This window comes from Cyphomyrmex costatus, unplaced genomic scaffold (assembly GCF_001594065.2).
Source record: "Cyphomyrmex costatus isolate MS0001 unplaced genomic scaffold, Ccosl1.0 scaffold76, whole genome shotgun sequence".
NCBI lineage: Eukaryota > Metazoa > Arthropoda > Insecta > Hymenoptera > Formicidae > Cyphomyrmex > Cyphomyrmex costatus.
Genome location: NW_017280333.1, coordinates 1,550,536 through 1,567,109, shown reverse-complemented (window position 1 = coordinate 1,567,109; position 16,574 = coordinate 1,550,536). Strand labels below are relative to the sequence as shown.

General features: G+C 32.8%; 1 protein-coding gene across 1 annotated transcript; it reads right to left on the bottom strand.

Moving 5' to 3' along the window:
* Positions 1 to 619: 619 nt before the first annotated feature.
* chic (profilin chickadee) lies at positions 620 to 16,468 on the bottom strand. Its single transcript, XM_018548973.1, has 3 exons — positions 16,238 to 16,468; positions 10,294 to 10,563; positions 620 to 2,284 (listed from the first exon to the last, which is right to left on the bottom strand). The coding sequence occupies exons 1-2, from the start codon at positions 16,346 to 16,348 to the stop codon at positions 10,294 to 10,296; spliced, it is 381 nt and encodes a 126-aa protein (XP_018404475.1). The 5' UTR covers positions 16,349 to 16,468; the 3' UTR covers positions 620 to 2,284.
* Positions 16,469 to 16,574: the final 106 nt, after the last annotated feature.

Here is a 16,574-nt window from a genome sequence, read left to right as displayed (position 1 = left end):
ATCGTTCACGAATATCTATGATGCTAAAATATTAATACTGGAACGAGCACAGCTCTATCGCTCTACAGTCGCTTTCATTAATAGCACTTTCCCTTGGCTGTATTATCGCCCATCAGTATAACACTTAATGTAATGAGTTTTCATGACTGATAATAGGCAAACTAATTCGGTATAACGTGTTTCCGTGGCTATGATGTAATGCATGTTTTATGTACAATGTACAATTTGCTACACCGTTTTAAAGGACCAGTGTAGAGCGAGTGTGACATTTAAAGTATGAAAATAGAAATCAAACAGAAGCATAAGTTTAATGCATTAATGAAATAGGATACATTATGGTGTACACAACTTCAGCATAGTGTAGTGCTTACACGCAACTAGTGCGATGCAGAACTATATCTAATACATTCCAAGGGGAAACGCTAAAAGTGATTCGAGAGTGTTCCAAGTGGTATTTTAGTCTTTTTTGAGCGTAAATAATAGTAGTGCAGTAAATAATAGTAGGATACATTCTCGTAAAAAGTTAACGTTTAGTAGTATACGTAGTATATATATATATATATATATATATATATATATATATATATATATATATATATATGTAATATATATACACACACTATGATGTTAAATGTATTTCACTAAAGTATAATTTTAATTTAATTTAATCTTTCATTTCAATTTGATACGGCACACATCCCTCATTAGAGACAATTCGGCGTGTAATCCAATCTATAGTAATGAAACTTTTAACCAGATTGCATTAAAAAAACGAATACCATATAGAATCCTCTTTGTCGAATCGTGAGAGAATTGGTAAGTATTAAAATACCCCGGTTATCTTAAATTATGATAAAAGTATACTTAATTGGTGCGCTTTTCCGTAAAAATAGATTTGAACGAAGCGTCGCTCTATCCTGTGAATTGAGATATCAATCGTTAAAGTTGATGGGTTAAGAAATCTGCTTGGAAATTTGTCAGCCACGAAATACTGCGATGCGAGCACACACTGCAGCTATGGTTTTCATATAAAAATTTAAGGTGACTGGAGTATTCTTAACATTTACCCGAGAAACTAGCGTCAGTACTTATTTCAGTATTATGAGTTTTCTCTGCTGCGTTCAGCAAAGAAAACTAATCAGTAATGCTTAATAATTCTTTAAATATGACTATGTGTACGCAAACACACTCTTAACCGGGTTTATTAACATCCATAGTTAAAAACTAATACAGTTATTCCATTCTTCAGAGGAATAACTATGATTAGCCAGTTAGTCCATAACTGCAGATGTTATTAAATCCGATTAAAAGTGCTGTGTAAACGTAGTCTATGATTGGTTGCTACATTTACAATTAGATCCAGTAAAGAATTATATAAAGGCAAGAACCAATCATATTAAAAACTCACTAAGCGTTAACTGATTTTCTCTGCTAAACGTAGCTATTATATTTCAGCACTATGATGTCGATGACGTCTCGTGACGTGCGTCATTAGCTCTCACACGGATAACGGCGGTTCTCCCACCGATCTATCGTCAAAACCACCATTGATCCTCGTCATCACTCCTTGCGACGCGTCGGCGTCTAAGATGTGATCTCACGTTTCTCTCGCGCGTCACAGCCGTCGAGACTCGCATTGCTGCGCGATTATACAGGGGTTGGGAGCAGATAGAGAGCAGATGTGGCAAATGACATCGATATTAGTATCGATATCGATAAGACGCCGAAGTTTCCCCACAATCTCCGACGCTCGTACGCGTCACAGGACATAACACGATGACAGAACACGAGACACGCGTATCTATTCTGTATTCACACGTATCTACGATGCTTAAGTACGTATACGTGTATGACCGAGAAGACAAGAGAACGGAGAACGAAAGGAGAAGAGAGAAGCAACACAGGTTTCTACGATAAAAAGCATGGGAAAAAGAGGGAGAGGAAGAAAGGTGCGTCGTTGTTTACGTATGGTACATGCGTTTACTCAGCAATATTCAACATGAACTCGCGCGTGCCTTCCTTTCCGTTCTCTACGTCACGTCAAAGAAACAAAAATTGCGAAAAGAATAATGACTGGAGCAGTAATGGTAGATGCGCTGTTCTCGGCTATGTATTTGTTGCTGCTGTTGTCGCTGCATTTTCATCGTGAGTCGCGCGGCAGGGCGTGCGGCAATTCCGGGGCAACTCGTGCGGTATGGCGCATGTTCCATTCGCTGTTCATTAAAATAATCGATCGTATCGTTTATTATTAATATTAGATATTTATGTTGGGTCCCAGAGGTTACTGTAACAGAAAGCAAGATTATGTTGCAGGTTAATAGATTATGGGACGTCAGCCTACACTCGTTTCTGCACTCATTCATTTTTGTGATTGTCAAGTTTGTGATTATGCGGTGAAAAAAAAACTTTGCAAGCTAAATCATATTTTGCCTCATAAAAGCAATATTTTGTCATAAGACTTAATATTATGTTTTAGAAAATTATACTAAAAAGAGTCAGATTTGACAATTTGATTCTTAAAATATCATAATGAATAAAATTATCTTCACTTCGGCTATATAGTGCACATCGAGTAAAATTAATTACTAACATTATGATTAAAACTGACAATCAATTTAATATTTGTGAGATTATTATTTCAATCTATGATTGCATTTCCGACAGTAATCGGTGCGCAATTTAAAAAATTGAAAAGATGTATTTAAAACGTACACATAGAAATATTTTTTTTTTTTATAATTAATTGATAGAGTCCAGACGTTCGTGCACACGATCACACATACGCGCGGAGAACCGCTTCGCGCTTCGTTTAAAATGTATTGAGTAGGCCATGCGCCAGTCTGCCAGTCAATATGTTGCTATCTCGCTTTAGCAAGTACTGGCTCACTCGCGCGTACAGCAGTTCTACGCGCGCGCACTCCGTAATCGTGCACAAACGTTCAGGCCCTATAATTATTAAGCACTAATTGCGACTATATAGGCCTTTTTCCTTAATAGTTCAATAATTTTAATTTATGACTTTTTTAAGAACATTTTATCAAATAACTGATTTTTTGAATGAGTTTTCCTAATCTATTCGCAATTTTTGCAATGAAAAAGAAAAAAAGAAAACCTATATATATTTTCGAAATGCTTGCGCTTTTACATGTAATCGCAAATGTAATTTCTTTGTATTTATATAATTAATAATGAATTTGGTTTGACGCACTAGTGCATATAAAGTCGTAATTGTCATTACATGTTTGATGTGAAAATTTTATTATTAATTTCATATTACCATACAAACAATAGGAATTACTAAAAAGTGCAATTTATTGAATAATTTTGTTTATATATAAAAATGAATGTACTCTGAAGTAATCTGCTACTAAAATAAATATATTTTGCTACCGAAGTAAAACAATTTGTTACTACAGCTAAAATAATTTATACAAGGAATTAACATAAAACTATTTTCAACAAACACAAAATTTGTATTCTTAATCAATTTTTACTTTTTACAGAGAGACTAATGACAGCAAACTGTGTTCTCTACAAAAATCAAATATTTTTTCTGTACATGAATCATATACTTAATAAATTTACATGTTATTCTTGATAGTAAAAATTAAATTACTCATATTTTGTATTCGTTTTCGATTAATATCGTCAAAAATGAATATGCGACGTGCGCAAACTCGAATGCAATTGAGTAATTATCCATAAAAATGTGCAAAGAGATTTGTCTCTCAATCATTCTTAGAAAAAATGTTTGTCACTATATTGCCACCTAGAGACACAAACAAATGCACAAGTGACGTGATTAGTCATCGACGTAAACTGATATCAAGCTAAAACGCTTGCCGAGAATTATCCGTCCGTGAGTCACACGGAATTCGCGTGTCGTCTTGCGTCGCCTGAAAGTCAAGCGCCGAACTTCGTTTTGTGTCACTAAAATCTTTTATTCTTCGTTCCTTCGATTGGGAAGATTCTAATAACATCGATGACACTATATAAGATTTTCAATTATAGCTGAATTCATTTTTTGAACCTTTCCCTAATAAACGCCGTATTTTATAGCAGTATTTTACTTGACTGTTCACAAATGAGATACTTAAATTAAAAAACTAGCTTGGACCTGGATCATAAATTCATAAGTTTTTCACCAATTTGAAATTAAATATTTTATTGACAAAAATAATTTTATTTATAAAAAATATTTTTTTAAAGTAAAAATGTGAAAGACGATCGTTAGCTAACATACTTCGCATAAAATCATAAGTAAAAAAAATGATATTTTTTGCAAAATATTTAATCAATATTTTATAAAATTAATATTTCATTATTTTGAAATGCTAAAAATTCTAACTTTTGTAATAAAATGTAAAGACAAATGCACGAAAAGAAACAGAAATAGTAGCTATTTTCAGAAAACTGGAGAGCTGCTACTATCCGGTGATGATGTCATTCGATGAGCGTATCTCAAAATACTTCTACTTCCATTGAAATAATTATAGTTCATAAAACTAAATAAGAAATAAAGAAAAACGTATTTTTCTTTTTACATTTTATGATTTTTTCTTTTTAAAACTATACTTATTGTTAATCTTGTTTTTCGAATCTTTTCGCAAAGATATGATTTTCTTCTTTAGTACTCTGTAATTAATTTATTTAATTTTAGTTTAGTCTTGTAAAAAGTACACTTAAAATTAACATAAAAATGTTAACATTTTTGCATGTCTCAGAAAGTCCACTCAACGTCCTTAAGTTAAAATTAATATTTTATTTTTTACAGTATAACATACCGAAAGTAATAAAATATGAAAAAAATATCTTACTTCGACGTTTTACAAGAAAAATTTTTATGTTTTGCTTCTGATGTCACAAGTTGTATGCTATATATGTATAAACAGCGAATCAGGGAGCTTAATATACATAATAAAACTAGTAAATAAACGTGCTTTCTCAATTTTAATATTTGTATAATTTTAATATTTATGCGCAATAGTTTGTGAACGAACTATCTGAAGTTAACAATTTTTGTGCATAAATAAAGCGTTATACTCGCGCGCGCGCGCGTGTGTGTGTGTGTGTGTGTGTGTGTTAAATGTAATTAAGTATCCTGAGTAGTCGCTGTGCAGTCATATTAAATCGTGACGTCATGAAGAAATGAGACGTTAAAATTTCATATATATGCACTCTCAGAAAGGATTTGTGGTACCTAGAAAAAAAAATTCCTGACGTACTTGATCTTAACTTAACTCTGTATAAAATTATAACTATATTAAGATTAAATCAATATATTGAAAAAATTATAATTTTTATTTTACTCTCTCTCTCGAATAAAATAAGATCAACATCTTGTCTTGAGACAAGTATGATATAAATACAATAAATTAAGTTTATATATTCTTACAATAAGTCTTTATTCAGTTTTATTAGGTCTACAACTTAATTTTCGGTCCCTAACATTTTGCATTCTTCCCATAAGAAGAGAATTTTTCTAAATTTGTTTCTATTAAGAAAATAGATTTCTTTTTCAGATCAATATTTAATTTAATTTAAATAAAGAATATTTTATTCTAAATTTTAGAAATTTTCATTTAAAAATAAAATATTCTTCTCTAAAGAATAAATATGATTGTCTTTGAATCGATCTTATTTTATTCTATAGATTGAGAAGTAATAGCATTGAATACCAGAAATCTTTTATAAATAAAGAGAATGTAGATAAAACAAAATAATCGGATCGCTTTAAGACACTTGTAAAAATGGCCGAAAGCTATCCTTACTTGCCATCTCAGCAAACCATGAATATAATTACTACATAATATATAGGTAAATAATGTATATTTACGTTTATGTTATATGGTAGTTATATGATTATCGGATTAACCAGGTAAATAAATAGTTGTAAACGGCACGTGAAATAAAAATAGACTTCGCATGCGCGTTAAGCGAACTTCATATGCCTTTTAGGACTATTTATTTACTATCAAGGCAGATTAGCCTAAGCTTTCGGTCATTTTTACAAGTGTTATAATGCAATCTCATTATTTGGTTTTATCTAAATTCTTTTTATTTACAGTTTAGAGCATGCAAGGAACTTTATCATTTGGTTGATATTTTCCTGTGTTTGTTCGTAAATGTAAACTTTTTGTATTTTCATATTTCTGGATTGCTGTCGATTACAATTTACGTGAATTACATGAACGTAAATACACATGAATACTTGAAACAATCCGACCAAAGGGAAAACAGTTTTTCCAATTGTAGAAGCATTTTGACAAGCGCTCAGGAAAACGCACATCGGCACAATAGGAGTGTGTGCGAATGTCCACGGGACGAGTATTGAATGACAAACCGATAATGATAAACGCGTAGCGACGTGGGATGCAAGCTTACTGGTTAAATCGAAGCGATCGTACGAGAGTAATCATGAATAAACGTCGCGTTAATCCAACATGTCGCACGGATAGTGATGGACCTAATGCAAAACGTTTTGAATCATTTTGAACATATAAAATTTAAAATAATTTCGAATGTTTCACAATATAATAAATAAAAAATTAAAAACTCTTAAACGTATTTGAAATATCAAAAGATTGTTCAATATTTTGAAAATACGTTTTTTTATATACATATTTCATATAGGTATATATTTATGTATATACACGTATAACATTTTATTTTTGAAAATTATATATATATGATATATACATACATAACATTTATATATGTATGTATATATATAAATCTATGTATAATATATCTTATATGTATATATAACACGCTTTATATTATTTTGTTCTCTGTCAAGCATAGTCTCACATTCAATTTCTGAGAATTTATTAGAATATATATAGTATGTCCCGCCACTACCGCATTTTCTTTTAAGTATTCTGAAGCTAATTTAGAGATAAAAATCGTAATACGAATATCGGAAATATAATAATTTTTAAATTAGTAGTGATTTTATGAGCTTTCTACAATAAATCATTACCTAAATTTTAAGCGGATTTTTACCTTTGATGAAAAAATCAATTTTTTGCTCATTTGTATTGCTCTATTCTAATTTCTATAATAATCATTTTGTGAATTATGATATGTGATTGCCCTATTCACTACATTGACAAATCGATTCAGCTGACAGTAACTTTATTAATATTATATCACCCCCCACTCATTCCATTTTTTTTATTTCTGTGGCGCAAATTCTCACGCGGTAAATACCCGGAATAATTACTCTATACTACTTATATATAAGTAGTTTAAGAGAGAGAAGATCGTTAGAATTGCTTGAATTTCGTTTTTTATCGTGTACAGCATAGTGTGTATTTCAAAACGTTGAGATACGAAAATCTCTAAAACTAATATTACAATACTATTATTACAATATTCAACCTGGATATAAAGGATAAAAGCAAAGATATATGCTGACCAAAATGAGACAGCGCATGAAGGACGTAAATCGTGTATCATATGGCATTTTTCTAAAAAAAAAAATCATTGTAATTATTTACAATATAACGGATACTCGATCAAGTTGATCTTGACAATATTGTCAAGGTTATGACTCTGAGTGACCTCCAACAAGTTTTAGCTGTCGCTCGTTACTCGTTAAAAAGTTATAAACGAAAAAGTTTAAGAAATAACGTCTCATTTCTGCTGTATGTACAATATTGAGAACTACCTCACATCTCTCCTCTTGATTCGCATCGTAAAGTGTATACGTGGAGGCAGTATGTGCCGCCTTCTCCCTCTCCCCAAAGAAAATCTAACCCATATTTTAGTGTGTGATGGCCCTTGCTTTGCGTACACTTTATAACACAAAGTGAGAGCGACGACAGGACACAATATTTAAATAATTCTATAAGTGGTAAAATAATTTACTTGTGCACGAAAATCTTTAACGGCATGTGTATGCAAAGATAACGGAAGTGAATCGCCGTCATTCAGATATGTAGTATATGTATGCAACCAGGTAACAATCGTACGATACCAGTTGTACACTAACCTAAATTCTCCAATTACTCTAAATAGTCAATGACCCATGTTATAGTGCCTCAGTCTTCCTTATTTTAATTATAAGTAAAAATGGTGTCGATTTATCTTTGTAAATTTTAATGACATAAACATCTTTTTGATATTGATATGATCTACGTCAATTTTTATCTTCTTAATTTTTTTTTAATAGAGTAATCATTAAAAAATGTGTATATTGATAATTGAATATAAGTGCATTAGACATGAAATTTTACATTTTAACCTATTATTCAACATATTAAATTGTTCGGAAAGTTTGTTTCAATTTTATAACTCAAAATTGTATATACAATATCTTCGTAAAAAATGAACAAAATTTAAATAAAAAAAAAGGTTTTAAAGTTTTGAAAATCTCTATTTTTGAAAGAGAGATTATTATATTTCTTAAGTTTCTGTCAGTTTGATAGTAATTTTTACATATAAAAACTACGAGCTAAAAAAAGATTTTTCTTTTTACTTTGTGGATCTTTCACGTGTCCAAAAAAAATTTACAAAAATTTTCAACTACCTATCGTGGAAGTTGGAAGCCTTTCCAACATACGTAATCATTTTTAAAAAATGTTCCTACGATTTTTTGTTTCTGAGTTATTCACGAATTAAGTAAAGGAACATCTTAATTTTAATTGCTGTCATAACTCCCCGTTAAAAATCATCGTACCGCAATTAAGAAATCAAATTTTTAAAGCTTTGCTCTATTGAATGGTATAATCGCAAATTTTTTAAATGTATAATATACTATTTTGAGCTAAAAAATTTGAAACGAATTTTCCGAATAACCTAATATTTAATATAAAATCAACATATTTAATTTTGTTCATGTCAAAAATAATCTATTCCTATAATATTACCATAAAAATATTTATACAGGACAATAAATATATTTATAGTTATAAATTTATCTCGACAGCTGACACATTTCGTATCTAATATCTCGCTAATGAATTAATATTTTGTAATGCGTTCCACAATATGATTACATACATATGTATATGTAATGTACAAATACATTCTATACAAGCAAAAACGATTTCTTAATAATAAAAAAATCATTGCATATTGATATGATAATCTCAATGTAAAGAGTCCCCCACCCGTAAGAGCATCTTTATTATTTGTCATATTATCATGCCTGAGTGCGCGAAATGTCAACTCTGTAATTAATAAACTTTAATCGTTAATAATTTAGAAACTATTCTATCCTCAAAACTTTTTGTATTAAGATTTTTGTCTCTAAATTATCTCAAAAATATGCCCTTAATAAGAGATGCGGTAATGGTAAGATTTGTATACGTATATAAATGTATTATTCTAACATCTAAATCTGACCACAAGTGGCGCTTCTTTTAATTGATTTCACTCGTTCCATTTCATTTTCAACATTCTAGATATTTAAAAACTTTTAATGCAAAAATATTATCTAGAGATTCAAAACTTTCAAAATTTCAAGATTTTTAAGAATTTCTGTTTCGAATAATATTCAAAGTAATTCTCGATATTTGAATATATTTAAATTATTTTTTAAAAGTGTGTGTTTAAAAAAATTCCATCATGTGCAAATTATAACTCAGACAATACATACAGCATTTTTTTTATAATTAATAATATTATTAATAATGAAGTAAGATATGTATACATACATACATTTTGCTTCAATTCGTTTGTTTTCGAAATTAAATTTTATCATACGTCGCGCGCGCAAAAAAAGAACAAGGCCAGAAGTTTTTATTCATGAATGGTTGAAAAGGGCCGTTAAAGATGAATTTAAAGAAAATGCAATAATACGGTTTATAATTTTGCTGTCTTTACGAAAGGCAAAATCGAATTTCTCTCTCTATAAACAAAATATATATAAAAAAAATAAATATTTCCCAAAATTCGTAATAGAGAACTTTCTAACTGATAAGAAGTTTCACTCTACATCCGCTTTGAGTTCCTATAATAAAGCGCTAACTCTTCACTATTAAATCTATGGTATCAAATTTAGACTGATAACAGTCGCCACTACTCCTACTCCATTACATTATTTCATACTAAAACAATAATTATATTTGACACAGTACAGTGTGTTAATTTGACATATATAGTAGTAAATTGACACAATATAGTGTCAAATTTAATTATCGTTTTAGTCTATAATAACGATATATTTATTAGGAGCAGTGGCGACTCGTATATTCGATTAAATTTGACATTATACATTTAACAGTGTTTGCGATGTCAACGATTACTTCAAGCTGAGCAAGCTGAAAGTTGTTGTCGCATACTGACCTAATAGCCGCAGGACACGAGGTATTCGCCCAGTTTTTCAACGACAGATGCGGCTTGCTGTGGTTGTATGGGATCCTCGTATAGAGAGACAACTACGGCTTGCGTCGTCTTCATGCAGTGGACGCCGACTTTACCGAGTTTTGCCCTTATCACACGGTCCGTGCCTGACAAGTAGATGTACCTATTGCCAGCTAAGGTAACCCCGGACGACGTCAGGATGTCTTGCTCTTCGAAACTCTGCACTAATTTCGCGAGTTCTTCTTTACTTACCTAAAAATAAAGAGAAATCTCTTATTCACAGTGACAGCGTGATATCATGCTTAAGCTACGCGAAGATCATTTTACATATATATATATCCCGGAAGTCATCTGGAAAAGTTACAGCTTTCCTTAGCGTAAATATTCATCACAACAAATTTACCTCTTTAGAAAAAAGGTAAAAAAAGGCGCCAAGTGTGCGTGCCTCTTTTAGAAAAAACCGTTACATAAACTATTATATGTGCTTATTCTAAAGTGCCGAAAATTTGTACCGCCTCACTCAGGACTCACCTAAAGTTACAAATATCTGCATAATTTAAATAAAATATTTAAATTACGTGTATATTAATGAAATAGTATAAAATACACAATAATAAATCAAAAGTTGCATCTTCACTAAGCAAAAACAAGGTGACGTAACGTTTACATTTCGATGTTTTTGTATGCAAGTTTATGCATGTAAATATATCTTTCCAGAATGGCCATTGACCTGTTACCTTTTTGTGACCATTTTCTCCTCCGCAAGTTTTGACTACAGATTTTTAGGGGATTTTAAAAGATACATAGTTTTAGATGATTTTAGGAAGAGTTCCAGTAATAAATAATATTTTCAATTTTTGATATTTTTTCAAAAGAATTAATTTTTCAGGGAATATGTGTGAGACGTTAGCCGATTTCCGACAGTTTTGTGAGGTTTATGGTGAAAGTGTTTTCTCTAAAAATGGAGTTACAAATGTTAAAGAACCAGGAATGATACTACCATATCAGGATGATACATCGTATTAGAATAAGAACGATGTATATGCTTGTTTTAAATTATATTTCAAAACTTTACAATAACAATAAAATTCCTCGTTCAAATAAAAATGAAAAATTGTGAAGATCAAATTATCCTATTACCCAAGAAGGTTAATTATCCAAATTCAAGGCTGGGTATGTATTTCAAATACTTTCATTTAAAACCTAGCTTTTGTAATACAAATGTATCTTATTATATTTTGCATTTCAATAGTGCACATAAAAATAAGTATTACGTATTTTAATTTGAAAGATTAAAAGTTTTATTATTTCATATAATTCAACAAGATTAATTGTCAATTTTAGTATTTTAAATATCAAATACAAGATAAAATTGTGTTACAAAAATACCGTTTTTCGAATAAAAGTATTTCCAATATATGCCCAGTCCTATCCAAATTGACTGACCTCCCCTATAGTTCTAAGATCTTTTGCGAATAACAGTTACCTTAATGATAAATTTACCGACAGAAATCGCAATAAGCTTCAAAAATGCAACTGCGGATGGCGTACTAATCAGGATATAAACTTTCACTGTGAGATTCATCGAACCACAAAATTTCTTTTTTAATTTGTTGCATTTAAGTCACACACCTAAACTGAAAACGATGCAATGCATATTGTTCCGATATAACCTAATATTAATGGTTTCATTGAAGATACAAAAAACGTCTTCATGTAAATTGTCGGAATTTATACGAAGAAATTTTTAAAAGTTTTGATTTTAACTGATGTGAAACATATTGAAAAAGTTTTCAAATGATTTACAACCGTGTTGAATATTATTTTAAAACGCAAGACAGAGAATCAATGTATCATATGTACGTAATTGTGTGTGTATATACACAACTCCGCTTATTAAAAATAAATTATTAGAGATTGATAATAAATATTCATTAAATTCCGTTTATTTATTAGAAGACCATGGAAAATATACAATATATGTATTATGGACACAGACAGAACGAGTATTTAAAGGTGATATACAGTTAATAATAATGTCGGTATTAACAAATATACTGACAAAATTACTGATCGTGGGTGGTTAATATTGATGGAGATTGATATTAGAATATTGACGGTAATGTGGATTTTGATTCCCGAGCAATATCGCTGTGTAATGGGGATATTGACAGTAATAATAAGTGTTTGAAGAGGGCGCGTCAATATTCGATACATCAATATATCGAATGTCAATATAATATTTTCGTCTAATCCGTATCATAGACAAAACAACCTTCTACCCTAAATCATCGTTTACACTTTTGGGGCCGGTCTCACCAACTCTGATTAGGCTAATCGGTCGATTGAATTTTAATATTGCCAACTGCAAGACTGAAAACATAACCTAATTTTCTAGCAGCTGTGAAAAACGATGGGATAATAACACAGGTCCTTTTTTGCATTCCCATTTCCATTATACGCAAATTTCTCAATCACGAAAAAAATCATACGAGTCAAACGTATGAGTACTCGACGCCGCCCGTCAGAAAAAGACATTTTCAAATCTTGCAGTTGGCGATATTTAATCGGCTGATTAATGCCCAACTTCTTCACCTCTAAATAACCTTTATCCAAAAGATATCTCTCAGAATACAATAGGAGATATCTCCTGGATAAAGTTATCTGCAATTTATCTGGAAGTGAAGAAATTTATCATAAATATAAGTTATATCATATAAGTCAATCGAAATTTGTGAAACTGACCCTTCTTTTTTTATAAGTAGTGCTACTGTTATAGAAGTATATGCTGTTTCTTAAGATTTATATCATAGTATGTCACAGTACAGACAGTTTACAACGTAAAACTAATAATGTCAATAATACGGATCGCGTAAGATTGTAAAAATATTGATGCTGAAAATAGTAACATTGTTAGTATTACTGATTCAATAAGTCTATTGCTTGCATGTTTTGCACTCAGCGTCTTCGCTTTTTTTTTTGAATCCCCAAATAAATATCTACCTCATTTTAAATGTAAAATTTTTTGAGGATTTCGAGCCTAATATTATTGATCAATATTAGTAACCATGTGGGATCACCTTAAGGGAGTGCTGTTCTGTGAAATTGATGAAACGCATATTTCATAATTTTCTATTTTTTCGTGTTTCTACAGAATGAAAGAAAAATCACAAATAGCTGCAGAAAATCACAAATCTATATGAAAAAATATAATATAAATTACATATTTTTGTTACTACATAGGTCACTTTTTAATACGACATAAATATGTAATTCCAAGCGCACACGCATGCACGAAGTTGTTTTTTGTATTTAAATAAATATTTAATGAAATTTTTATGATTTTGGAGCAAGAGAATCAAATGGAAGAGTACAATCTGAATGTATGCATTTGAATTCATGCGATATATAGGAGATAATAAAGTAAGAAATATACATGTTTTTTAAATGTATGTTCTACTTTTGAATTAGTTTATCGACATCAATCAGACTCAATTGTCACTGCAGCATCTTTAAGCTAATGTTCAACTGAAATTGTAACTCAAAGAATAAATCGAAAAGTAAATAAGTCCCTTCAAACCTGAATTAAATTGAACTATTAAAATAAAAAAATTAGTTTAAAAATATATATATTGGAAGTATTAGAATAAAAACAAACTAGTGTGTAAAAAAAATTTTTACTTTTTTAAATCCAATGTAAAAAAAACTTACTAATTGTAAGTAAGTTCATACTAAACAATTAATTTTTTTTCAAAATTTGAATTATTTTTTTCAATATATATATATATATATATATTATTACTTATATCTAATCTGATTATATCTTAAGTAATTTCGAATTAAATAATTTAAATGGAAGATGTTTCCAAATTTAATGTACATTATAATGTACATCAGGTTTAAAGAAGTTAATATAAACGATATTAACAATACAAATGTTGGAAATATTTTTTAAATATTCGAATTAAAGTCTACGTATATCCGGCAAATTCACGTGCCGACGTAACTGTCATTAAAATAACCTACAAATTCTGTTCATTCGTCTATCAAGCCTTGGAGAGAAACGTTCTCCAAAATCTACATCAAGTCGATGCTCCGAACGAAATCGTGTGTAAAAGTTGTTAAGAATCCTCGTGATTGCTGACGAATATGAACTATCATAACCATTTCTACATGACGATGCAACAACGCGTTGTGTGTCCAGCTTGAATCGTGTTCGAACGCGGCCATGTTAAGCGTCATCGTTGCCGTCGTCGAAAAACCATTATAGATATTCGGTCTGTTCTCTGTTTCTGCATTAAACTGCACTAGAACTCTCTTTCTCTCTTTTAACAAATATCAAATATATGTATCTCACTTTAAGTGCCAAAGGTGTACACTCAATTCAGCCACAGAAAACAGATCCATGGCTTCTCGAGAGACACAATCTAGATAGTATTGGACGTATGGGATGAAAATGCGAGAATTTCGGAGCTCTCCGATTTCGGTGCCACGCACACGTGGGTACAAAGTTGGAGGCGCAATGATTTATGAAGAGCACAGGTAGCAGGAACAGAGAAGAAGAGGGATTTCAACCTATACCTATTCAGTAATCATGTATACTGTAGAATGAACGCTTTCTGATAGGTTAAATTCTCTTATTCCCTGTTCCTATTGTCTGTACTTCTTCATTGTGTTTCCATCTTTTAACTCTCGTCTTCGACGACGCGGAGTCATAAATGATTCACCGTCGTAGAATTCGTATCCCTCACGCTCGCATACGTGGGCATCGAGAGAACGAATTCACATCGTCAGAGAAATACCATACATAAGATTTAAAAGATTTTCTAACCGGCGGAAAACAACGGACTACTTTAAATGTGAAAACTGGCTTGCCGCTACCGCCACTGTACACGCCACACCCTTTCGACGCGTTCGGCATAGAATCGATCCTCAAAGGCAGCGCGAGCGAACGCAAGTAACGCCCGTAGTGCCGAAGACATTTTCGTGTCGCTCGGTCATCCAACGAGGGTGACAAGGATGTGCTCGCGTGACGTTCCGCACGACTCTACCGTCGCGTATTTCGCGAGAAATGGCGTGGAACATGTCCGCCGCTGCTCCGCAAGCCGCTCATCGTCCCTTCGTGGATTTTCGTGACGGTGAAGACCTGCCGCCGGAACGTTATATGATAATATTTTCGCTGACGGTGATACGAGGCGTCTCATAGCAACAGAAGCGAGCGAGCGACCAACTAAACGAGTAAACCGATCGACCGATTAAACTGACCGACCATTTGGCCAGCGGCCGACCGACCGACCGACCGACCGGCCGGCCGGCCGGCAATCGTGTCGTGCACATCATATACGTGGCATTTACATTTCGGAGTTAGAAGTCGCCGATCGTCGACGTACATTACCACGCGGCGCATTGCGGGCGCTACACAGTTCGGCTGACTCGTTTGAACCGGTTCGTTTCGTGCTCGGGCCGAATGAGCCTCCGAACGAAAACCGTGCGGATAATCTCGTCAGAGCATCTGTCCTCTTCCCCCCCCCCCCCCCCCTCGCACGCTCTCTCTCTCCCTTGTCCTTCTCGCTCATTTACACTCTGTCTTTCGCACTTCTCTCCCTCGCGCCGACAAAGCGTGCTTCCATGCCTCATCGGAGGGCTCTTTATTCCGCGCACTTTCCCTTTTATTGAGAGGGCGTGCTACCAAATCTATTTGTCCTGTTTCTCCCTCGTTTCTAGTTGTTCTCGCTTCACGACTATCACTCGCTCGTTCCCTCCCGCCCCCCCACCCCTCTTTTCCACACCCTCTCACTCACTCTCTCTTTCTCTCACTCATTCACTCTTTCTTTCGCCTTCTCTCTCTATCTCTCTCTCTCTCTCTCGCGCTCTCTCTCTCTCTGTCTACCGTTTCTTGATACATTCTTTTGGAGCTGCTACTCACTTCAAAGCCTTCAGATTTCGCCCACACATTGCCATCGTGTCCGGCGATCGCCGCTCTGGTAACACACCTAGACGCGAGCAGCTGCTTATCAACGTAATCCTGCCAGCTCATTTTTGAACACAAGGGAGGGAAGGAAAAGGCGATGAAAACCGTTCACTACGATACTGCACTAGACGACCACAACCCGTCACCGACTGCCTCGTCTCGCAACTACCGATACGCGCTCTCCGAACTCCGAAACGCCGGTCGTTCCGCCAATCCCCCCTTTCCAACACACTCTACCTTCTTTGCCCCTCCCAACGTCTATTACCGTCATCGCCAAGTCGTCCTTCACAGT